Source organism: Megalopta genalis, chromosome 5 (genome assembly GCF_051020955.1).
Source record: "Megalopta genalis isolate 19385.01 chromosome 5, iyMegGena1_principal, whole genome shotgun sequence".
NCBI lineage: Eukaryota > Metazoa > Arthropoda > Insecta > Hymenoptera > Halictidae > Megalopta > Megalopta genalis.
Genome location: NC_135017.1, coordinates 22,640,152 through 22,666,884, shown reverse-complemented (window position 1 = coordinate 22,666,884; position 26,733 = coordinate 22,640,152). Strand labels below are relative to the sequence as shown.

The window sequence follows — 26,733 nt, the reverse complement described above, 5'->3', positions numbered from 1 at the left end:
ATTTTAGAACATCCCGAGAACTGTCAAATCGGTAGTCAGGACATTTTAACCAAGATCGATAGCACATCAGCGTTATAAAACTTTCAAAAACGAACTTAACTCATTGCTGCGGTTAAAAAGATCGCAGAAAAATCCCCGACCGGTTAAAATCGTATATAAATTACGAACCGAATGCGTACGTTAAAAAATATTAATAAAGCGGAATCGGTTGATGTTGCAGAGAGGAAACGAGGCCGGCAAACGTACACCCGATACCAAACCCTGGAGCTGGAGAAGGAGTTCCACTTCAACCGATACCTGACCAGGCGGCGGCGCATCGAGATCGCGCACGCGTTGTGCCTGACGGAACGGCAAATCAAAATCTGGTTCCAAAACAGACGGATGAAGTGGAAGAAGGAGAACAAGACGAAGGGCGAGCCGGGCTCCGGCGACGGGGACACGGAGATCTCGCCGCAGACGTCGCCGCAGGGTTGAGAGAGCCCCGAGAGTGGAACTTCCAAAGAGGTCTCATCTCTCTCAGGGTCATTAATACCTTGTTTCCAGCACTACCTCCTACCCGAACACCCCCCCGCGCCACAAAAAAACCCGCCAGCCCTGCAACCCTCACCCCCCACCCGATCACCTCCAAATACGACTACCCAGCCCCCCAATCCCCCCCTGCCCCCTGAAAACAGCAATGACGCTTATTTTGTCGTGTTAATCAAGTTGCTCGTACCAAAAATGGAGAAGAGAGACGAAGGGAAATATAGAGACGAACGTAGCCGACTGACAGCGTGGATATGATAGTGTGGACGTGGACGATGACAAAGGGATGAAGATAGCGAGAGAATATATATATATATATATATATATACATATATATAAAAAAAAGAAGAAGAACGGGAGAGGAAGAAAAAGAGAGGCGGAGAGGAAGCGGAATACGAGATAAGGCGAGCGGAAGGACACAAGGGAATAATGGAATGGAAAAACGGGACACACGAACGAGTCGGATGAAGATTTATAAGGACACGCGATCTTATAATAATCGTAATGTAGCGGAACGCCGTGGAAGAATAACGAAACGGATCGGTTCGGATCGGATACGGAAGAAAGAAAGAAAGAAAGAAAGAAAAAAAAAACGGAAAAAACTAAACTGGATCACATGCTAATCAGAACCGCGTTAACCTCTATTACATTTAATCGAATGTAATTGTAACTAAAGCCTCTATAATTAACGATAGGGATACAAGGGATGCCGGAGAGAGAGAGAAACGAAATATAAAGTACTTTAAAAATGATGAGAGTCGCGCGACACGCTCGTGGCTAATCGCGAACGAATCGATTCTAATTGTAAGTAGAGTGCGAATGGGACCGTGGATGCGTGTACAGTGATATACATACAAATATATGTGTATATATAAACATATATACATATATATGTATATACATACATACATATAAATAATATGAACGTATATATACATATATATATACGACGCGCCACGTTAATCGAGAAAAGAGCGAGAGATCGATGAAAAAAAAAAGTAAAATGGAGAGAATGTGTTCGTGTGAATGACTGCTGGTCCTAATCGAGTCTGTGGAGATACCGCGCGAATATACCTTAGTGAAAGCGTTTTATTATTTATTCTCTTACGTCGTACACGCGTAGAGTCGTAGAGCGGTTAGCGAAAAAAGATTTAGCGGACGAAAAAAAACGAGGACGGGCCCTGTGACCGGTGTCCGTCTTGTCTCTGTTTAGCGAGTAGGCGAACAAACGGTTTAGCGTTCTTATTAGAGGAGGATCTCGTTTAGATAGAGAGTTTTTCTCGACAAAAAATACCGCGGTGGCTCAGCGAGGGTATTCAGGTATCGCGAACGTGCCAAGTGTGATCCATCGGATGTGTTTCTCCAGTGTCGGGAGGATCCGGAATCTAGCTGAGGACGTGGGGAACGAACGGATCCCGGTGAACATCCGCGCACACGGAGCCGTGTTAGCCGATGGAACGAACGGTGTGGTATAATAACAGTGAAATCGAGCGAGAAGGGGGAAAAAGCAGAGTCAGTGTCAGTGTGCTTGGAAATCGGTTGAATTCCAGTGATTTTCGGTGATCGACCGGATCGGGTCTCTCGGATCTCTTCGGGAATCGAGCCGCGGTTTCGAAAGGCCGGAAACAGTGGCTCGAGAGAGAGAGAGAGAGAGAAAGAGAGAGTGAGAGAGAGAAAGAGAGAGAGAGAGAGAGAGAGCGGAGGCCTCCGGCGGAGCAGAATCGAGCCGACTCGACGGTTCTTCGTCAGTGGCGTGCACAAGGTCAGTCTAGAAATTACCTATTGATTGTTGGTATCTTTTTCGAAAATTCTTTCTTTATGCTGCTCGAAGAACCAGTCGGAGACTCGATTTTGTTGGAACACGCGCGATCCGAAACGGCGACTTCAACGGCCGAGCACATGATTTCCGATCGAAAACGATCACATTTTCCGCGGAATTGTAGTACGAACGTTGAAAAATTTCGAGCTTGGACACACTCTTTCAGAGTCTGCGATTAATTTTGCCGGCCGTTCGAAGACACGTTTTCGTTCAGCAGAGACGTTTCGGAGTTTCGCGCGCGCCGATTCCGCGTCGATGATCGATCTTCCGAGAAGTTCGATGCGCAGAATGGGGCGATCCACGCCACGATACCGAGACTCGGCCGATTTTCGCGAGCTTTTTCGGCTGGTCAGCGCGAGATTTACCGCTGCTCCGCGCGACACGAGGCCAAGTTACCAAGTGATGTAATTCGTAGCGTATTTTTGGAATAGGATGCTTTCGGCATGAAACCGCTTGGCACCTTAATAGCGACTCTAGAGAGCAAAGCCGCCGACAGAAGACACTACTCCGCCGCGAAATGATTCAGAGTAGCTGTTTGCCCTCTTCGAGAGACCGACGTTCCAGCTCGCGTCGCGAGAACCGTCGACGATGTCCAGGCTAGTTTCCAAAACGGTCCAGGAAGTCTTACTTCGAATTCGCTGTTGTCGTCCGTGTGTTGCATCGGCCAACGAGTATTCCGTGCTTCGCCGACCCTGTTGCTCTTCTCGAGTCATTTCGCCGTCTGATCCGCGATCGTTTCCATTCCTTAGCTCGTAACTCAATGTGTACCGTCACAAGAATTTTGATATCGTGATAGACGAGCGCGTTGGTGTCAACAGGTCTGCGGACACTCTTGCTGCAACCGCTCGAGGCTAAGTTAAACCACCCTAGTCCCGAGGGTAGCTGTTCCTAAAACTGAAGTATAAACAGACTCGCTATGTTCGTTCATAATTTAAGGTTACATTTTTAAAATCGCTGCTTACAGTCGATCGATTCATTCGAATACATCGTAGACGATTCTCCTCGAAATTGATCCATAATTATTACGGACCCATAATAATTGATCCATAATTGATCCACTTGTCCGCAGACACTGAAAGTATCGTAGCTACGACTTAGCCATAGCCGCGTGGATTTAGATCGTTTAAAAGTTGAAGATCGCCTCGGACAGGTGGGAAACGACTCGACGAGACCGGCAGGGCCCGGCTCCGTGGTTTTGTCATTAAAGCGACCCCCCTAGTCACACGTTTCCGAGCCGCCCCCGCAAATGATTTCGTCGAACGCGTTAAGCGTGCCAAGCAGTACCGAGCCTAACACCATTGTCGGGCCCGATCGACGCGTGACCGGCGCCGGGCACGCGTGGCCGACACGTCGGAGAACTCCGCGCCGCGTCGAATTCTTGTGCTGTGTTTGTAAACCTAGAATCGACATAATTTAGTTTCTACCTTGTATACACGCAATCTACGATACACGTAATAAACGATAATTAAACGAAAATACGTAAAATATGTATAATGCGAGAGGAGGGGTATTTAAATGAGGCGAGCAGAAACGACGACGGGAAGATCGAGATGCGAAAAAAGTGGGGGCTCGAGGGGTGCGATCGAGGGGAGAACCCGGGGGTTCGCACGGATCCCGTCGCGCGGGAAATTTCGAAATCAAGGGGGAACGCCGGGAGACGCGGTTCTCTTTCTCGATCCGTTCTGGCGACGCGGAGAAAAGCGACAAATGAGGAGAACGATCACGGGGGAAAACGGGAGACACATGGAACTGATATACGTAATACATGGTCCAGAGCTCGCGCACGCGCATCGTTTGAGCACCGGCCGGCCTTTCTTTCTCGAGAGATTTATTTATGTATAACTTTTTGTCCTTGAGGAGCAACGAACTGTGAAAGAAAAAAAAACGGAGGATCTTCTTCGACGATCGCTCGCTGTCCCTCGCGAACGGCGATTCTCTCTCTTTCTTTTCTTTTCTCGGGGTGGACAACATCGTGGGAAGCGGGAGCAGGGGGGAGGAGGGGAACACCACCGAAACGTACGTTTACCGGCGAAAGGGGTCGCGATCCTAAATTGCCCGGGCAAATTGGCGTCAATTAAGCTCGATCGCCGACGGGCTTTGTACCGTTCTCGGTCGCGGGTTTTCGTAAAACTTTTCAGGAAAGAGAAACACCGGCGATAAATAATTAATGAAACACGCGCCCGCCGAGACGCAGCCGCGTAATTGCACGTGATCCGCAGATTATCCTCGATCGCCGCACAACAACGCTTCCGCTATTTTAATTATACGCGCACGGATCCCGGGATCGAACGAATCAGCTTTCTTCGATAGTTCACACGTTTCTGGCCCGAATCTCCTTCAACTGCCATTGTTTCATCAGCCAGTCGATTTTTGGTCGAAACACCTGTTCATTGGCTTTCTGTTCAGATCGCGTACCGAGCGAAGCCTCGCGCAAGATGATTCGTCGAATAAATCGTAATCGTTGTCGCGTCTTTTCTTCATCTTGACGCGTTCGACCGACGATCTAAGAAGGAAAGGTGCACCGACTTCGTCTCCGCTTCTGTGATATCACAGGTTTACTTTCGATATTGTCCGTACTGTTGTTCGTACTATTCATGCTACCAGCGAGAGTTTCGTTGTGTACACGGTACACGTTACACAGTAACATTAGCGTAGTAAAACCGCACACGAATATGATTTCGGAAAGCAACGTATCGGCGAGCAACGATGTTTGATCGGCATCTCTCGCGGCTGTCCATGGAAGTAAACTTTTAACGTCACAGAATTCTTCTGACGGGGAAGTCGGTCCACCTTGTTGCAACATGGCTTGGCTGAATACGAAAATTATACCCGAATTGCTCGTTCCCGCGGCTGGAAAGTTCGTCGTCCTTCTTCGAGGACGTGGAGCCTAAATGTCGAGATACGGGACAGGAGAGAAACGATAACGGCGAAAGACGCGTCGCGCAGAGTGACCGCGTCGCAGCCGGACTGTCAGAGGTCAGCGGCTGTCTGGTAGCGGCTGACCGGTGGCTATCGATTACGATTTATAAGGGCCGCGATGAATCGATTAACCTCACACGGTTCGCGGCGAATTTTTGCGCGTCCCGCGGTAGGTAAGTGAGACATGTGTTAATTCTGGGTACATTAATCAGCGATACGATCTATGTAGGCCAGGTAATGACCGGCATTGAAGCGTTAGGGTGCGGCGCTCGAGACAAAGGAAGTATTTATTGCCCGGTTGCGTCACTGTATCAACTGTTACGACACACGGTGGTGAACAACGCAGGAGAGTGCAGGCGAAATTTCACGCATAAATGCCTGGCTGACAAACCGTTTTCTGCGACTTCTCGCGGGCCGCGCTCCGCTCCGCTCCGGTCCGCGCGGCACGATTAATCCTCGTCCGGGTTGTTTCAGTTGATTGCCAAAGGTGGCAGCGGTCGCTCGTTCCGTCTCAATTCGAACGGCGGTCGCTTACCTAGCCGATAAAAAAAGGAGGGAATATCGGTTCGGCCGCGGCTCTTATCTGCGCGCCGAACGAAAAAGATCGGCCGCGCTGCTATCGATGAATTTATCACCGGTATCTCTCTTTGCCAGCGATCGTTCGCGACACGTGGAAACACCGAATTGTGCAATAATGGCGCGGCTTAATCAATCTCTGCTCTACGCTCGCGTTTCGTATCGCCGGAAGGAATTCGCTCTGTGGAAAACGAAAGAAGGGATCGATGGATCGCGACCGGGTTGCGATCGTCGAGCGATCGTCGTGTACACCAGGCTAGTTTAAAGTGAAAATTTTTGTATCCATTGGATAGCGAACTACTACTTATATATATATTATATATATAGAGTAAATATATATATATATATATATATGAATATATATATATATACAAAGAGAAAACGCGACGATTAGAGAGGCGAGGGGGCAACACACCCACGCCGATCGGAATGTGTAAAATGCAAATTATATATTTTATCTTTACTCTTATATAGTCGCGTAAAAATTAAACGGATATACGTAATTTAAACAAAGTCGGAAGCGAGTGCCGTGATTGTACCGTAGATGTTAAAGCGCGATGGCGAATATGATTAAAACGCCGGTAAAAGAAGAGAGAGAAAGAGGAGGAGAGAGAGAGAGAGAGAGAAAACCAGAGATAATGGCGGCAAAGGTGTGTGCACGTACGAAGTGAGTCACTAAGCTAGCGCTTAAACGATAAGGTTTACGTCTAAAGCCTAAGTCTTAAGATGATAATTAAATAGAATTAAGGAAACGGGCATGTCGGTTGCAGCGAGCGGGGGCGGTGGTCCTGGAAAAGAAATGAATATCACCGTCAGAGAAAGGATGTCGGTCGATCCTTTCGGAGAATCCGTGGGGTTTGCGATCGTTGTATATAGAATCGATGTGTCTATTCGGGGAGCTCGCAGACTCCACGCGAACGGATTTCGAGCAGAACAGCTTCGACAACCAGCTTCCCGCCACTTATGTTAATGTAGCTCCGCGTAATATTTATTGACGCCGTGTTGCCAGCGGCAGGGCGCACCCTTTCCCCCTCTGTTTTCCATTAATTGTCGAATAAATGTTTTTTTTACAACTGCAAAACCGTGCATTTCTGGTTCCGGAAACCTTCGAGGGAGAGCGGACAGCTGAATGAACTTTCAGAGAGCCTGCTCACGATCCTAATCAATTCACTTCTGTTTCATTCGAATTAAATACGTCGCCTGTTTCAGTCGGCCTCCGATTTCGGTTCAACCCTCGTACGTTTCGCAGCGCGAGGATCCACGCCTTTTTCTATCTCTGAATAATGCGTTTGGTTCTTTGCCGCCGCTTCGTTCGTCGAATTGCTTCCTTTAACACGTTCGCTGTTGCATATTTCGAAGAATAAAATTATTATCGGGCTGTTCGAAGATTTTTCTCGTTTTTCTATTCGATACGACGATGTCTCTGTGTGTTACACACAAGAGTAAATCGTCCAAATTGATCAATACGCGGGAAAATGGCAGCCATATTTTATTAAACACAACTGCATGAAATGAAAGTTACTTTTAGCCACAAAAATTTGTGAAAATATTTTTCGATCATGTTAGGATTCTTCGGTCAAAGTGTTAAAACATCGCGAAGCAATCGAAGTTGATTTGAAGCTGAGTTCTGAGCGTGTCAGGGTTGAACCAGCTGGAGAGCCATTTTTTTCGATCAAGAGTCATTTCTTTTCCCGATTCGAACGCAGCAACGACGTTTAATATATTAAAGAAGCGTCGACGTTTTCGGTTTGGCAATTGGAAAATTAATTAGCCACGTCCTCGCACGCCCATGCGCCGAAGAGTTCCTGACCGCCTGTCGCTCTCCGGACAGGCGTCGCTAGATTTCGTATACCTTTCTAGGATACTTGTGTATCTACCTAAATACGTAACGGAAAAATAGGGGACGGCATCTCCATCCAGCCGGTCTCCTTTGCAGGCAGCGCGAGATCCATCACTCCGTGTGCTGTAACTTGAACGCGTTCATCATCCCGAACAACTCAACTAACCGTCTTTTTTACGATGCGAATGGAAACACACGAGGCAGAAATGAGCGAGCGAGCGAGCGAGCGAGCGAGAGAGAGAGAGAGAGAGAGAGAGAGAGAGAGAGAGAAAGGAGAGAAAGAAAGAAAGAACGATTTCATATCGGCGAAATAGCGAGAGAGCGAAAGAGAGAGAGAGAGAGAGAGAGATTGTGTTTGCTACATTCTATAAGATCACGCGTACCGCATTCTTCCTGACGTTCCACACCAAAAATACCGAACCTGAGGACGCTCGTGCGAATCCGTAATCACGGCCGCCCGTTTCTAAGAGGGAAATGACGATCGGATTCGAGATTGCGTTTACGGTAATATATGTATTTATTCGACCGGCTACGGAGACGCAGGAGTGTCCGCACAGTTTATAGTGATATGTATATCGTTCAAGCGTTTTCTATCGGCTTTAATTTCCACCGAGCAGTTATCGCGTCTATAGAGCGTCGTGCACGAGAAGATCTCGACTCGCGAGTTACGGCGATCGAGCCGTATCGCGTCCGATTCACCGATGTTGTGTACAACCGCGATTATGCATTTTGTAAATACAGGCGGCGATCGGTAGCGTGTAAATCGCTTTCCCTTCCGCGCGACCCCCGCGGTTTGCGAGCGTTGTCGTCATTGTTCAAGGAGGAATGCATCATTTTCGAATTCGATTAATCAGAATGTTCCCCGAGAACGCGCGGTCTCGTCGATAGGGTTCCGCGCTCAGCGTGAAGACTGATAGACACCACTCAGAAAATCCCACCCCCCACACCCCACCTCACCCCCAAAAGCACGGCCAATCGAAAACAGTAGGAACAGAGAGAAAGAGAGAGCGAGAGAGAGAGAGAGAGAGAGAAAGAGGGAACAGTTTCTTCAGTGGGATCGTCGTTTCGAGAGACTGGAGTCGTTCCAAGTCGTCAAACCTTTTTACTTTTAGAGATTACCTCGCGGGTCAAACAATAGTACTTATTCGGGAGTGTGTTCTGTTTTTCTGTCCCGTCGGCGGGCCTATGGATCAGTGTCCCTAGACCGAGCCACGGTAAATAGAATTACGATAGCGAGAGAAAGAGAGAGAGAGAAAGAGAGGGAGAGAAAGAGAGTTTCGCGCTCTTGTAAATAATTCCATTTTTTTTCAAAGGATCGCGGGCGCAGACATTTACCATTTTTTTCTTTCTTATCGGCGGGGCAATGTGAAAGGCGACGTCTGACGTCGGGGCGTCGAATCGCGAAACGCGACCACTGTATACGATACCGCGTAGGTAAAGTAGGTACCTGTTTAATAGACTAAAAGAATTACAAAGTAACGGTAGCAGAGGACTAATTAATTACTATTTATTGATACGGTACTGTAACGATATACGAGAGCAACCGGCCACGATTACCGACGACCCGGTCGCGACACGCTCGAACCGGTCGTCCGCAGTCGTCTAGGAGGACATAGCGTAAAAGGATGACAATATTATTAAGAGCCGCGACGTTTCCGTCCCCTAATGCGAGCACGGTCGCTCCTGTGTGCCGCGTTTCCCACGATCTATCCTTAAATCATCCTTGCTGCCATTCTTTCGATTTAGACTTCGATGCTTTCCGCACGAAACTACGTTCACGCATTTCTTTCTGAACGTAGGCGTCGGTTTTATCTGGAATGAACTGAAAAATTATGAACATTGAACAATCGGAAATCATTTTTTGACGATCAGTTAATTTTTATATACTTCATAAAATGTGCATCTATTCATCTTCTCAATTACGTGCTTCGCATGTAAGAGTACGTTGATCAATTTCATTTCAACATTCTAGAAAAAATTCTTCCTTTCACCAAATTATATCTGCCACAATCCTCGGAACTCAAATGCGATAAATCGAAACAGTGCATAAATTAAATTGTCCAGCTGCACGCAGACCATTGCGGAAGACCGTGTTGTGCAAACTAAGCAAACCATGGATTTGCAAAGAAAATCTTAGAGCCAACTGTTCCGATTGTCGACGCGGAAAGCAAATATGCTTACAGACGCCATTTGAGACGCCCACGAGTATTTATTAGCTGTGTTTAATTTCATTCTCGTCCGATTATTACCACCCTCGAAACCTTCGATATCGTCGGCACATTCGAGTCATCGTTGTTCCACGAACACATTGCCCCGACCGAATCCGGTGGAACATCTATGTACATGTTACTAATTATACAAGAGGAGAACAGATAACACGCGTACGCATAGGACTCCTCCGGAGGAACGCACACGCGCGTGTACGCTTGCATAGATGCAACAACGGTGTTTTACCGCCCAGTAACACACGAGAAGACCGGGTACAACGCATTCGTTCGTTTTCGAAACGGTCGAGGACGGACGCGAAAGAAAAAAAAAAAGAAAAAAAAGATGAGAACGAAACACATTAGATAGGGGTGTGTGCCTACTGGCCGAAAAAAAAAATGTGTAGGCTGCGCCACTTTACCGAGATATAAGAGGAAAAGATGATATAAATAAATGAATCTATATATATATAAATATATATATAAATATAAATATAAATTATATATATAAATTATATATATATATTTAAATATAAATATAAATATGAATATAAATATAAATATAAATATAATAGTATTACGATAACTATGATATAAACGTATATAATTATTTTGTAGTGTCCCGCATTATGTAAACTAAATGTACACATGGGAATGAGTGGGAGAGAGAGAACGAGAGTGCGCGCGAGAAAAAAAAAAGAATATGAAACGAGAGTGTGTCAGCGATGTTGATGATGACGACGATGTGACGATGATGATGATGATGATGATGATAATGATAATGATGATGATGATGATGATGATAATGATGATGATGACGACGATGATGATGATGATAGTGGGTGATGGTGACGACGATTACGATAATAACGATACGATTGCAATGACGAACGATATGCCACGCGAATGAGCTACATATGTATTATGAATAACGACGACGACTACGACGACAAAGACGACGATGGGAAACGATAATAGTATTATACGCTATCATGTCGACAAGTCTAAACCGTATTGTATTATATTATATAAGAGTCTGTCCATATTAATAATAATTATATTAATTATAATAGCTGTGTTTGAAAACGAGAAATAAATTGTGGTTGAATATGAAAATCCGTGCCAGAAACTGTCGTCGCACACGTGCTGACCGGATATATGCACGCTCTCCTCTTCAACTTTCGTTCATGCCCGCACGCCAAAACTTTATCGATTCGTGCCCGGAGCCACGGGGGATACACTCACGAACCGGTCGGGTTCGGTCGACCTCGATTCTCGAGATTGATCGAGCCAGCCCCGTGTTGCTTCTTCTCTCTACGATTAATTAATTCGTTCGTTTTTCCTACCCACCCTCTTTTCTAATCGCGCGACCGTGTTCTACAAGCTCGATTGCGCAAAACTTTCGGGACAGAGTGCTCGAAGTATTAATGATAAATATATAACTCTCTGGTTCCAATGTCTCCTGCGAATATCGTCTCGGTTTTAGCAGCTAATTTTTTTATATTTCCGACCACCTTATCATACTTTTTATTTCTTCGATATTACCGTGCGCGATTATTTTTTTATCAAATCGTGATTTCACATAAATGATCCTTGGCATAAACTTTTTCAATAATTTTTAGTAAACGCAGCGAGACAATGAATGGTTTTTAAAAATCTTAAACAGCTACAGCTTCCTTTTCCGATCTGGAGATTTCTTAAAATCAAAAATGTTAAATGATCTCTCTCTCATTCTTATTAATATTCTTATATTAATATTCTTATAATTCTTGTAAAATATACATCATAAATGCCTAAATATCTGTAATTTAATAACATCTGAGAATCGCAGCAAATTTAAACAATCTACTATTTACATTAAAAAATCGAAAGTAAGAATTAGTCGAATTCTTGAGAAAAATGCCAGAATTTACATGCCAAAGTTCTTCGAAAAATCGGATAAAAGTGAATAAGAAGCTCCATTAAATTTCTGATTAACAATTCCGCGCTTCCAATCGACTGCACGTGTTGCTGCGATTCGGTGTTCGGCCAAAGTTGGCAGTAAACGTGCCTAGGTCGAAAACGAGCGGACCCAGGGCAGAGTTTCACGGTCGAGCGAAAATATTCCTCGGCTGGGTACGCCACTGGGACCCTTCGGAAAGGTTGCCGGGTAACCCGAAGGTTGCATTTATACGAATTGTGGCGGAAGGAACCATTGTATAATCCAAGATGGCCTCCACCTCGGAGAGGATTATTATTGGCTAATACGAGGCAAGAGGCTCCGCCTTGGCTCACGGCTCGTGACGGGATGATTTATTGGGATTTCTGTCTGTTCGCCCCTGCGCTGCAACGAACATACCGTGGTGGTGCCTAGCTTCTAGGCGGCCCGGTATGCCTGGAACACTGCGATATTGGATTTCGACGTTTCGCCAAACTGCAGCTGCAACCGTTTCTTCTCTCCGAGGTGGCCGGGACGTCTCCATTCCACGTGGAATTCCGTGGCTGTTTGCCTGACCCAATTTCCATTCCCAGCTGTCGCAGGTTATCCTCCTTTGTCGCCGATGTTGCAGCAACCATCGTCTGGAATGCTCCTCGCGCTGCTTTCCGTTTCTTTCACCCTCGTCTCCATAAACAGCTTCATTCCTTTCAGCCCTCTGTAACGCTCGACTTTGCTTTCACGTTTCTCACAACTTTTCTTAACGCGGAATCTACACGTTGTTTTCATAAGATAGTAGAATCGGCTGATCTGTGATGTGGACCGATTACTGTGTCTTTCGATTATTTTTGGGCATATTAAATTATTCATTTATATTATTATTATTATTATGTTATTAAATTATATTATTATTATTATTATGTTATTAAATTATATTATTATCTTATTAAATTATATTATTTAAAAATTAACAAAATGAAAGAATAAAATAATTTAGTATCGATAGATAGAAGAATAAAATATAGGAGAATAAAATAATTTTATATCGATAGATATAAAATAAATTATGCTCGAAATACAAGCCAAAGGCTCATTAGTCACTCCACAATGACCAGCTCAATGACCATTATCCTACTTGCTTTCATAGAAAATGATTGAATAAATTTCTTAACCGAAGCATACACGACGACAAAAATGGCGAAATATCTAAATAAATACTTCTTCTAAAATCTAAATAAGTACTCTAAAGGATCTATTACGATTTTGCAATCTCTTCAATTTTCAACTGCGCTGTCCTTTCGTTTAGGAAAGATTCGGTTACAGAGGGTTGATTTCTGGGATCGTCTTAGCCGCTCGTCAAGCTCTAAAACTGATGTAAACGAAGTAAACGAATTTTCCTCGCACGCGTCGCGACTTCAGCTGAGACGATCACCGGGATCTTTGTTCTCGCAATTGACGATGCAAACTGGGTGAAGATCAATATCACGCATCGACAGGGATGTCTGTCGGATCAATTGCCGCGGCCTCCGAGGGCCATTCATGGCCAAGGACGGTCTGCTGGTTGAATTGACCGCGTTAACTCGTAAATAGACAATGGCCGTTGCGATGCTGCCGCACAATAGGCTGCACACCGTCGTCCTAAACTGATGAATCTTCGGCAACGAAGATGATCTCGCCGAGGTAAGTATTCCGATCCGATGGGCGCCGTCTTATTCTGCGAAGTGGAACACTCGCGTGAGTATCAGCAACGACGAGACACAGTTCGAGGCAAGGAAATGCTTGCTGACCTTTGGCAATTCCGTTGTTGCAGGTGCATCCAGGTTGCTGAGGTGACCGACAAGGAGCAACATGGTTAATGGAGAAGGAGAGAGGACGACGGGAAGGATGAGACGGCGGAGCAGAGAGCTGGCAAGATAGAGGGGCTCGGTGGGAGGATGGCGGTCAGAATTTATGGCCGCTTTATCACTTTACCGGCCTTGCCGCGTCTCCGCGAGGAGGGCAGGATCTCACGATGAACTTTGGCACTCGACTCCGCTGCACTCGACGAACGGTGAGCCCTCTAACTTTCTTGTTTACTCGCGTTTCGCCGGCGAGAGATTACGCGTACACCTGTTTCCTGCGTTTACTTTTTATCACGGGGGCCTTCGATCCTCCGGACTATACGAATTCGGTTATGATCGTTGCGATCGTTCGGCGCGATCCATCAACGTCTGCTTCTACAGCTTCCTCTTCAACTCGCAGACATTCTCGTTAGAGTTCTCGAGGAGACGTTTTCAAGTAATAGCTTCGACAGATGTTGGATTATTCTATTAGACTCGATTCATTGCATCGACGTTTTCATAGTGTTACGGAGTTCGTAGCTTTCTCCTTTCGAGGAAACGCATTCGACCCCTTGCGCTATGATTTCCTGCCAGACTCGTTAGGAAGGTTTGCAACACGATCCACGGAATATGAATGATATTTACTTAAATCGAAGTAAAATTCTACGTTCTTTTAGTGTAAGTGGACTGTGGATTTCATGCATTTATTGAAAAAAAATGACTATAAATACACGTTCGAAGAATTTGAGAATATTTGTATATTTTATGTATAATTCCTGAAAACATTTACAAGAGAAAAAACATTTTCAACGTCAGGTAATCATTCCTTCCGATTAACTGGCATCATTTTTATTTTGCTTAGTAATCCACAATCTGAATATAAATATTAATCCAGTCAGCTGTTTTCACCAGAAACGGTAACATTTTGTGGTATAATGAGTATACTCGTCGAATACAGCTGGCTAGTTCAATTAAGTAAAAAAGTAAAAATTAGTAATAAAATTAAAAATTAAAACTGTCATTTCATCATAACTTAATTCTGCGTTATAACAGCAACGCGTACACTTTTCAACGAGATTGCAACAGAAGGTCTCTATCAAAGTATTTCCGAATGAGAAATCGTAGCGCAGGCGAGTTGAATAAATTCAAGAAAAACAATCGAACTTCCTGCATTCAAATTGTACTTTGACATACCTATCAGTGCAACCGCCAGATAATGCAAAGTACCACATTAATACGACACGTTCTGCTAGAGCAGAACAGTCGAAAGGAGCCATGACTCCTCGAAACTGCTATAGCCCCGAGGTGCTCAGCCAGCAGCTATCAGATCAAAGATCTCCCCAGGACGCTAGAGCTCCATCAGCCCAGAATCCTGGCTCTATTCCGCGAAGAATCTAGGAAATTTTCGCCCGTTCGACGCTCAGCGACCCGCGCGACCGCATAACGCATAAAGTAACCCCCATTAACAGACCATAAATCCAATCCCTGCGGCACCGTTGTTACGTATGAGCGTCGTTAGTGTTAATAGAGTGTTAATTGCTCCTATACCGCTCTCGATTCTGTTCAGGTGACGGAGCCGGTGGTGGTGGTAGAAGACGCGAAACGGTCTAGCCAAGAGAAAGAGAGAGAGAGAGAGCGAAAGCGAGAGAGAAATGAGAGACAGAGAGAGAGGGAAGAGAAGTGGAGGACTCAGCCATAGAGGATTCCCGGTTGCGTGTCGTCCAGCTACTACTAGCGCCGTGCTTCTGCTATTTTGCATAGAGAATACATCAATTTTCGGCGCTTCCTCCTCTCTCTCTCTCTCTTCGGCAATGCTCCCTGTCTTCTAACCACCCCTACAGGGCTCATCCCCAGTTCAACTTCCGGCACGCACAACTTCCCCCCACCAGCTGCGTCGGACCGGTTCGCGTAACCGTAATTCGCATCGAAGATAATTGATATCGCGGCCGACCGCTTTCCTCTCGCGGCGAACAGGGGGGAGGGAGGGACTCGGTGATCGCAGCCCCGCTTCCGTGACGTCTGTCCCCCGCGATCATCGTCCTCGATTTACTGCGCCATGATCGAGACAATTGTCACGGATTCGCGGTTGTTCGGTGTCCGTGGACCCGGACGTTTCGCTCTGTTACGCGGTCTTCGCGGGACTTCGGGATGGTACACTGCACCTGCACGCGTGCATCACTGCTTTGATGTCCTTGGCACGGATCTTGGACCGTCTTGGAAGTCACGGAGACAGTTCGAAGTTTGTGCCTATCGGATTCGGTACGCCAGATCGGTCAGATGTTGCGTTCGCCCTCGGACGATCATTCGGAAATAGTTGCGCAAGGGATCTTAGGGTTGGAGCTTGCTTATGTTTGTCTTTTTGATGTCGTTGATTCGGGGTTTTGGATCTTGGATCGTCTAAGAAGCATCAGGGACAGCTTGAAAAATTGCGTTAATTTTTGCACGTTCTTCAGCAACGCCTCTGCACAAAGATTCTATGATTATGCTTTGTCTATGTTTATATCGCCTTTTGAAGAAACATTTTTTAGGAAGGAAGAAGTCAAACGCGTTGCAGTTTCGTTTCGTTTCCATTACCTATTTCAGTCGACGAACTCAATTTTCCCGTCACTCTAATTTCTATAAAATGGTCTGCGAACACGAGAATTCGCATTTGAAACTCGCAGTCTAGTAATTAAAGCAAAAATGCTTGCACGATAGTGAATTTTTAAGATTCGTGTAACAATCAACGCCGGAGTCTTGAAAGAGTTCCTAGATAGAGATAAAAAAGCAGTCTGAAACTTTGAAGCCGTTTAGAACGCTAACAATTAGTGACATTAACGAGCAATTGTAACTTAACACTAGATTTACGGAACCGGTTAAAATGACGTGTCACTAATTTCTTAATTTACGATTATTCATATCGCAAAGATACATTTATGATACATTATTTATTCAATTTATATTTTATTTATAACGCTTGTTAAAAATCAGAATAAATGTCTCATTGTTACTTTCATAAACTAATTATAAAACAGCTGTTTCTTGTGCTCCGTAAATCTAGTGTTAAAACAGTAGAAAGCTTCCCACGTGGTTTCCGTATCTCGCGATCGACGCATGAGCTTTTTATTTCGCCGAAAATTCTGCACAGCTCGCGTCGAGTAAACTACAACAGTTGAAGAAGAATTTCGCAAACAGCAGAAAAGGGACCACTCGAAGATAACGGGTGTCAAAGCGAATCTGTACTAATCCGAGAGTTTCGAGCAGACAAGATAGGAGTTCGACAGTGACCAAGCGCGCACGGTCACCGGCCGGGCACAAAGGGTTTCCAATAATTTTGATGTATCGATCGCGGGCCGCGGCGCGATCTTATCGGCGGACACAATCGTCGAATAATTCTCGGGGCGTTCTCGCCGGGGCCCCGATTGATTCGTTAATTAAGTCGTGGAAATACTTTTGCGCGCACGCGACAGGACGTATTAATCGGCGAACGCCGGAGGTCATATATTGTTTGTGACGCTTTAGACGCGAACATTGATTGCGAGAGAGACGCCGGCGTCGCTCGGAGGCTCGCGGAGGAGAGACGGAGTGGCCGTGGGGTGGCCTGCGGGGGTGGCTGTCCCGGGGGAGGAAACGAAGGAGAGGGGGCGGCGATATTATTGATTTATGTGCCGTTCTACGTTATGTATTCTAGCTCCTCCGCACCGGCACCGAATGATCCGGAGTGCAACGGTCTCCACGGTTTGAGCTTCGACTTTGAATATTCCACGGTCAACCCCGATCTCCTCGGTCTTAGACAAACGCTGTACGACATGGGACATTCGTGGAAATGTTTCCATTAACAGTGCGCGCAAGAATAACCCTCGGATGCCTTTCAGGCTTTTATCGAAATCGCGAAGATGCTTCTGCTGCAGATCGTTGCAATCATGGCGAAAAGACAAATAAAGTTAATCTCGACACTTTTATTAGGCATGACAGATATCGAAGTACGAATGCTTCTTAATCGGTTTTCTGGTTTTTACGAGTACATTCGTCCTTAAGAAATGGCAATATTTTGCGAAAATATACGAATATACTAGTCGAAAACAGCTAATCTAAAATTTAAAAGCTAAATCATTGTACTTCCGGCAAAATGTTTAATTAATGTCAAGATTGTCGCTTTTATTAGGCATGATCGATAGATTGAAATAGTTTTATTTAGGCGTTGTAGTTAAACAAAATATGAAGAAAATGAAACGTATGGCAGTATAACTACAATAATTTCCACACTTTGGTTTAGACTTTGTGGTTTTTCTAGATGTTTAGGTTACTGGCAATCTTTAAGGGTTTTATGGCTAGTCTCAGTTACGAAACTAGAAATTTTCCGCATACGTCAGACATTTGGAGCGATTCTTTTTAAATGAAATTCTTTTTAAATCTTCCAGAAGGTCTGCTTGCAATGTTTGCATTTGATATTGATAACATCACAAAGCATACACAAAGAACACAATTATTCTCTCGTTTCGTTGCATTATCTCCTGCATTTTTGATTCCTAACTTAACCCTGCGTGCTTCGTTAACCCTTAACCGGATTGCTAGTTATTATTTCAATAAATATTGCGTATTTACAAATGATTAGGTGCAAGTAAATTTTCGTTGAAACATCGCAAGAGTTAATGCAGAATTAAATTGAAAAATTATTCTGAAACGCATTGTCAGCCTACTATGATAAATTCTCCCTAATTCAGATCGTGCACAAAAATAGACAATTTGGGAAGAGGAGATACGATCATTCGAGCTTTGCGCCTCGTTTCTATAATTACCGATAATATATAATACCTATAAAAAATAAAAATATGATAATTGAAAATAAAATACTATAAAAACGAGCCGCAGGGCTCGAACGATCGTATCATTTTTGTGAACAATCCGAGCGTCGATTCGGGTGAATTTACTGTACTTCGCAGATGCGAAAAGCGCACGGATATCTCTCGCTATAGTTCGCACCCCAAACAGGACGGTATCGAGAGAGGTTAGGAAAACGCGCAGTGTCCAAGGAGGTTGGACCTTTCCGTCAGAGTCCGGCTCGTCAGAGCTGGGACCTGGGAAAGCAACTTGCGGAGTACACGGGGTCGCCTATTAACGCGCCGGGGGGAAGTTAGGGTTGAAACTTCCCCCGGCATTCGCGGAGTTCCGTGCTGTACGTGTCGTCGATACGGAAAGGCTAAATGCAAAACCTTGTAAGGGGAGATGGTCTCGAGTTCCGACAGGCCAACAAAACATCCTCGCAATTAGCCGTATATTCCGATGACACCGGTGCAGTATCCCCGGGGGTTAGGGGGCTCGGCGGCGGGCAGGGGGGTCAAGCCGAGCCTCCTGGCACGCCCGCTAATTTTCGTTCCGTAGCTTTCAACCCCTTTCGCCTTGACCAATTCGACGCCCCGGCCCGGCAAAAATAAATAATGAAACAACCGGTTAAATAATAGAAAGTTTCCGGATTTATGTTCCGGCGAATTGAGCCTGCAGATTGAGCGGATCCGGGCGGCGGGGAGGACGGGCCGCCGGAAAATTCGTCGGACGAAATTGAAAAGTGGCCGGGAGATATGCCCCCGGACGCATATCGGTAGGCAGATGGATGAGGAGCGGGGTCGAACAGGGGATTGAAACGGACAAACGGACGTGAAAAAATACCCGGCGGAGTCCGATCGACTGAAAAGTGCTCACGGATCCGAGCACGCGTGTTTTCCCCGGCTCTGTTTTCGCTCCGTCGTTCGCCGCTCTAAGGGAGAAGTTATTGAAATGAATTATGCCCGGCACGCCGTGCGCCGGGCTTTGTTGATTTTTACCGATTGACGACTGGACGGCGCTGTCGAACGCCGAGGTCGGATGCGTTCGACTTAGCGTAATCTCTTCGACTAGCGACGCAGTTTTTCCAACAGCACAGTTTGCCCCGATGATTCGTTGCATATTTGTTCGCTTATTCGCGAGGCTGGTTTCGATTGTCGCGGGAGCCACCAATCTGTTGATTAATGCGCGTTTCGTTTGTTCCAGGTGCCGGAGTCGGGGGACGATGCACAGAGTATCGTGACGAGAAGAATGGGAGATTCGGTTAGAAATTAAAAAGAATGATGCGAAGATCGGAGACTGCGGTCGTTAGCTTTTGGCTACTTCGAGCTGGGCCCAAATCTCCCGGAAGTGATGGATCCTGACGCATTTTGTGTAGATTATGGGGTATAACGTGGCGGCGGCAGGCGACATATGAGTCACCCTGCTCGTAGGCATCTACTAAGTTCTACCATTTTATATTTCCATGTCATTTCCGTGGCATGTCACTGCCCCTGCTGCGAAACTTCAGGAATTCTACCAATTTGCAACAATTTAGGGTCTGAAAATATTCCTGGATGTGGTTCCTCTCATTGAGAAGATCTTGGTCCAATTAATAATTGAAAGTAGCTGCTGGAGAATTAGAATTCAGACGATAATTCGGTAACGTTAAATCAAAATGGACCCACAGCTGACGTGAAACAATTGCCATTTAGCCATCAGCAACGACTTGGACTCGCAGTTTCTGAAATAAAATAGACAAACAGCTCCAGACACGTTACAAGACTGTTGAAAAAACAGTTACGAAGTCACCAGCCGAGGATCTACATTTAAAACCATCGTATGATCATCTAATTATCATTAGTGACTATATGGATCTGCAGATTTTTGAGTAAATTCAATTACCATTTCACTAAACAGTCTAAGACGATCAAGACAACCATCACAACAGTCTAAGAACGATTACGCACGATCCACAACGATCACATTACCCAAAGATTCACATGCAATCCCATCGAATGATTATCTAATCACATAATTAGCAACAACCTGAGCCTACAATTCCCTAATAAATTTAATTATTAATGGACGGAACAACCTAATAGGATTTAAATGAACAGTATTACAGTCTACGAAAGATTAGACACAGTCCAGTGCGATCTACATTGATCAGTGACGTCTAATCACCATTTGCAGCAACCTGAATCAACAATTCCTTAGTCAATTCAATTATTGATTGTAACACCGGCCTAAAAGGATTTAGACAACGATTGCAATAATCCAGGAAGAACTAAACACAATCTAAAATAATCACAAAATCCCACCACCCAATGATCCACATTCTAAACTGATCCTACGATCATCTAATCATCACCTTTAGCTACCACCCGAACCTGCAATACCTTTAACAATTCAATCGTCAATTGACAACCGGAAAATCTTCCAAGACTATGACAGTAAAAGGAGGATTAGACACAGCTTAGAAGAACGATCACAAAATCCCACCAACGATCCACCACCATCAGAACCGATCCTACGATCGTCTAATCACCTTCAGCTGCCACCTGAGCCTGCGGTACCTTTAAAAATGCAATTAATAATTAACGAGACCGCCGGAAATGCTTCGAAGACTATGACAGCGAAAAAGAGGACTTAGGCACAGCTTAGACGAACGATCTATCGCGACCGGCCACGTGGGCCGGAATGTCGATCGAAGATCCACGGGGGTACTGGTCGGCCGGTTTCGAAATTGGCGCCGTTTTGGAGGTGGCTGGCAGCCATTAGGTTGCCCCCCGTGACATTCAGAGGGAGAGGATGATGGTTCCATCGAGTAGGTAGTGCCTAGACGGGGCTCCACCCAGCACTTAGTTCACGTCGTGACTGTGGCCCGGGGCACGGCCGTTTCCAGGGTACAGTCACGCCCCTGCCGTGCCAGTACTGTACTCCGATTCGCTGGCCCATATCTCATCTGGTCCATCGCATTAGCCTAATCTGCCAACTACGAGAGGAATAGAGGGACGGGGGAAAAAAACAACCGAGCAGGGGAATAAAAAAAAGCCGAGCAAAAAGAAAAAACGCGGCCATCAATGGTTACCCCCGCCGACGCGAGATCGCTTGGCGAGGTGCTGCCACCTTCGGACGAATCGCGAACGCTGCCGATCGATGTTTCCTTTTTTTTATTCCCTCTTTCCCTCCCCTAGCTCTCTCGCTCGCTTTCTTGCTCTGTCCCTCCCTCTCTCTCTCTCTCTCTTTCTCTCTCTCTCTCTTCTCGCTTACTCTCTTTTCAACAGGACTTTACCTGGAACGTTTTCCGCGTTCGCCTCGATTCCTTGATATTCAGGGGAACATCCCTTGATCCGCGACGTGGACACCATCCGCGATCCGATGACACCGCAGCCCCGATTTTTCATTGTCATCGGAGGCCCCCTGGTGCCGTCCATGGGAACTATGCGGGTCGTATACTAGAATCGGGAAGCTCCGGACTCCGCGAGGTAATTTCGCTTTTTAAGCTTAAGTTGTGCTTTGAATCCCTCGTCTCCCGGTTTTAAGGTATTTCCGCGAGTTTTTTGGCTACGTAGATTGCACTTTTTCGAAGGGGTTGTTGCAGTAGTTCGACTCTCGGTTGTTGGTTCTAGAGGCAAGGTTTTGGTTTCTTGGATAGGGTGAGTTACGTTTGAACTTACAATTGAAACATGTAGCTGAATGTTTTAGTTCATTATTATTATACTGACAATTAAATATCGATCGATATGTAACGATATTTGTACTAGAATTTAGCCATTAATATATACTACTTATCCGTTATCAATTATAGTTCCATTTGACTAGGACTTTTGTTGAACTTTCTTCTGTTTCTACACAGAATCTGGATATTCTGGATACATATATCTTAATTCTTCAATTTAAAAAAATCCGGAAATTTAACTTTAAGTCCACCGAGCACATAAAATACCGTATCTATTTAAACCTTTAATTCGAACAACTGCAGAACTAAAAACGTGAAACCGGCCATTTTGATTAAAACCGATAGATTTAGTACCAAACAATATAATATATTTCTCTTACCACATAGTAATTGCTTAACGCAAACAAAGCTATGCGATGTTTCCTTGGCATTTTCTGAACGGTCGCGTTCATTGACAAAAAGATGGCCATTTTCGCACGGTAGTCAATAATACACCGACCGCAATAGGTTTTCGAAAATCATTCGTTACCTACCTGGTATTCTGGAACCAATAACACCATGGCCATGTTGGGACCTCATCGGCCGCAAACCGCGCGTCATTGTTTTGCCCTTCGGTGATCGTGTTAGGCCGATATACAATGACTGTTGAGCGTTTCGAACTCCGTGGAAAAGAAGGTCGGTATCGCGTTCGAGCAATAAACTTTTTATAGTGAATCTTAGGAACACGGACTCGGTGCGGTCTGCGAGTCAGTTCGCGTTTCACGCCGGAAGAGGAAGCAGTGCGCCGTGACGTCGTCCTATGGACATCCTGAACTGGTAGAGACGGCATGGAAATCGGTGAGTACGTTTTGCATGCGATTTCTTGTTCTATTGTTCTGATAGGAGACGCTCCGATCGGCAGCGAGTTTGCACGCTGTGGTTCTGTCTAGCGACGGGGAAACGAGGATGCGGAAAAATCGGAAACATCTATTATTCTCTTGAAAAAAGATAGCAATTTTTGTAGCTGGGATCGTTGGGCAATTTATTTTTCATTATTGGAGTCGGTTCGTGGAAATTTATAGCATCGCAAGTCCTTTTGGTCTTTTCTTGACTTATTCAATTTGTTCTTCGTTATTATAGCCAGATTGTAGATCTTTTATTTATGAAATAATAAAGTACTATACTTAATATATTAATAAGTAATATATTACTATAAAGTAATACTTAAGAAAGTTATAGTATCAGTAGAATAGACTTTCTCGTATTTATCCAGTCCATTCTTGCGAAATAATACTTTTTGGAGTAATTTCTAACAGTCTATGTTTCACAATTAAACGACTCATCTTAGTTTACATTGTAAATCTGTCAATAACTGATGGCAATTTCGTTTGAGCGCCAACAATTCACTTTCAGTGACATACTGATTAAATTTTCTTTAAAAGTACCGTTTAAAAGAATATTTTTTAAGCTTCTCTTCGATATAACGAATAAATCATAATGAATGAATCATACGATTCTCAAATTTTTCTGCAGTAAAATCATCGAGGCGTTATTTCGCCGTTATTTCGTTTATTATGAAACGAAAGTCTTAAATGTCGTTACGACCTTCCTTGTCTGATACTGCGTTCAATACGTTCAAATACAGAATACGTTCGAACTACAGATCATCGGAAGACACGTAAATAATATTTTTTGCGTCTCGGATTTCGAATCTGTTTGAATAAGATCGCAAACGCGTAGATTCGAGCGACGCAAACGCGCTCGGATCGAGCTAATAAAATTTATCGCCCGATAAAATCGTATTAACCGCCGGCTAAATATCCGCGAGCAGCTTTAGCGATGTAACAATTCGCATTACACGATTCGTAATTTAATCAGACTGCAGCGGCACCGTTGGCCGCCATTCCACGGGATTAGAGGGGCGATTATGAACGAATACGAAGTATTACGAGCCATATTACTTCAGCAACGTAATCCATTACCACCCTATTATTATCGAAGCCCGGCAACAAATCACTGCTCCCGTTTCCTATATTTTTTACACTTGAAAACAAATATTCGCATTATTGCATCCAGTGAAATTTATCTCGAATCTGTGAAATGCAAGAGAGCAGAAAAAGTATCAGTCTAGTTGACATCGTAAATCATAGCTATCAATTTTGATTTCATTCATCAGGCTACTTGTGCGATTGTGTTCGCTTTTCAGGAGAACCTAGTTCATTTTTTAGAAGAATTTAGCTCATTTTTTAGCAGTATTTAGCTTACTCTTCAGTAGAATTCTACTCGCTAGTTTCGCATATGTTTACACAGTAAAGTTTTTGCATCGAAGTCCGCAGTTTTCGTCGTTGCAGCTAAAAAACTTTGAACGAAACTGAGACGACTGGTACGTGGCAGTCATAAACAGACTGCAGATTTTAAGCATTTATGACAGAAATGATTGAATCGAACGTGAAAAGCATTCGAACATTTTGAAACTATTATCGAATGACCGTCAACCGATTAAAATAATTAAAAGAGAAATATTGCGACGATCTTTCCAAATTCTTCCAACGTTCCATCCGTTTCCATGTGTCGTCTTTTCGTCGTGAATGCATAAAATCCGTCGCCCGGCCATAAGTCAAAGAGAAATCTCTGAGCAGGTATAGCGAACGCGTTGTCAATTTACAGAACGGTTCCTGTTAAGGGAATTGGCTTATTTGCCGCGCAATGACGAAACAAATCGTCCAGTTTCGAATTGCCCGACATAAATCCTGGTTTCCCCGTGGCGTGTACGAAGTTCCACAAAGAGGACCAGCCGGCCGTCCAAGAAAAAAGCCAGATGTCGGCGGAGAGCCCCACGGTCCCCGAAGTACTGCGACGATTTTCGGGCCCCATAAATTGCTCCAATTTTCGAAGGAAAACGCGGCGTGACACGTGTGTGCCTCCGGAGCGGCTCCGGGGTTCCTTCGAGTCGGAACAGACCTGCGAATCACCATTATTGTTCCCTGCCAAGGTCGAAACGTGTTGCGCAACCGACAAGACAAAAGAAACACGTGAATATGAGGGCACAATTGGTTCCGCGGGATTCCGGGGCATTCCGGACCCCGGGACCCGAGCCTTTATTCACCCAAACCCTGAATATTCTCTGCTGTGGTTTCGAAAGTAGAGCAGAAACCTTTGTCATCTAGCCTCGAGCTTCGGATTCTATAGAAATTCACCAAAACGAATCCTCAGCTGAGAATTGCAGACTTCTAATGCCGGAGTTAGAAGAATTTTCATTATTACAGGGCGCTAGTTTTACTTTTTTTTTAAATAGTATAACTGAGTTCTAATCATCTAGAAACGCGTTTTGATTATTTCTTGTTGTCTGTCAATTATTTTGCCTCTGGCTGGTTTATGGCTTTAAGTTGGCGTCTATCGCGTTCTAAGGGTTGAAAGGTACAGTCTCTGTTAGGTTATTTAGTAATTATTTAGAGCAGCCATATACTCCAGTAGATATTTATTCATTTATTTAGAACTAAATTCAGGGAAAAAATTATTCTCTTTTCGACTACTGCAAGTAGAAAAATACACGTCTACCCTATGTAGACGTTAAGAACTTAATTCTATTCGATTTAAATGATTCCATGTTGCCAGTGGAAAAGTGAATTTTTATTAAGTATTGTAAAGATATCAGATTGTATAGGGTTGTTCGAATTCTCTGCTGTTTCTGCGGATAAAATCCAGAATCTTGTATGCTCTATTGACAATGGATTGAATGTGCTCATTGGATGACAGATTTGACGAAAATAGTTCTTTTAATACTTCATTCACCCTGTGCTCGATAGATCAACGTTGCTTCGCGACGATTAAAAGTTCGACCAATGATTAGGGGATTTTCGAGAAGATTGCAAAACACTCGGAAAAGGGATGGACGCAAATTGAGTTTCCCTGGATTTTTCTTCCGCCGTCGTCTCTAGGAAATCTAGAAGCGCGTGTCTCGCCGCGAAGTTCCGAGCGTTATAAATCGCAATTAACGGAATCGTCGTGCGCTCGACAGGAGACGAGAGCGAGTTTCGACGCGTAGGAGATCGGCGGTCCCGATCTGCCGCGAATTGATTATTCAGTGGAAAACTGAGGCAACGATGGACGATAGGGCGCGGGAGGCTTAAGCGTTCGTTTAAATTAATTCACGAGGTTGTTAGGCGTTAAGCGCGGTATTAGTTATTAGCCTGGTGTTAATTATTAGATGAAACGAAGTAACACGGCGCATTGTGTGCGAAATTAGCCGGCGGCGTTCGTTATGGTCCCCGGCGCCTCCGCGAATAAATATTTCGTTCCATCAAGTGTGCGCGTAATTTGTTGCAAGAAGCGATACGCGTGACTTGTACGCGACGCATAAATTTTGCCGCAGGTGGTGCACGGTTCTCTTTTTCGTATTTTTCTTGCACGAGGTGTGTATTGGAGCAGTTATCGCGCGACCGACGCCGAGGCCCCTTGTCGCTCGGTTCTCTATTCAGTCCGAATTATTCTAGCGATAAAATTACGTAATCGAAGCGAAATACCGTGGCGACGAAAAAATCTATTTCGTTCCGAGCTTGCGATGTTATGACGAATGGCGGAGCGACGCGCGTAAATTATTTAAAATTGCGGCTGTGCGTAGACAAGAACGATAATTGGCCGTTAATTTCTCGTTAGTCTAATGCTTACGGTC

At 44.8% G+C, this 26,733-nt stretch overlaps 2 protein-coding genes across 8 annotated transcripts in view; both read left to right on the top strand.

Moving 5' to 3' along the window:
• The window catches only part of Antp (homeotic protein antennapedia), a 211,282-nt gene extending 200,283 nt beyond the window's left edge, over positions 1 to 10,999 (top strand). For all 7 annotated transcript variants that reach the window (XM_033469160.2, XM_033469158.2, XM_033469156.2 and 4 more), the window contains one exon: positions 221 to 10,999. In XM_033469160.2, coding sequence (XP_033325051.1) covers positions 221 to 474 — 254 coding nt within the window. In that variant the 3' untranslated portion in view covers positions 475 to 10,999. The remainder of the gene's footprint in view (positions 1 to 220) is intronic.
• Positions 11,000 to 22,816: 11,817 nt separating this feature from the next.
• LOC117219807 (uncharacterized) overlaps positions 22,817 to 26,733 on the top strand; it is a 174,210-nt gene continuing 170,293 nt past the window's right edge. Inside the window, exon 1 of the mRNA XM_033469254.2 lies at positions 22,817 to 22,919. The gene's annotated coding sequence lies outside the window, so the exon portion shown is untranslated. The remainder of the gene's footprint in view (positions 22,920 to 26,733) is intronic.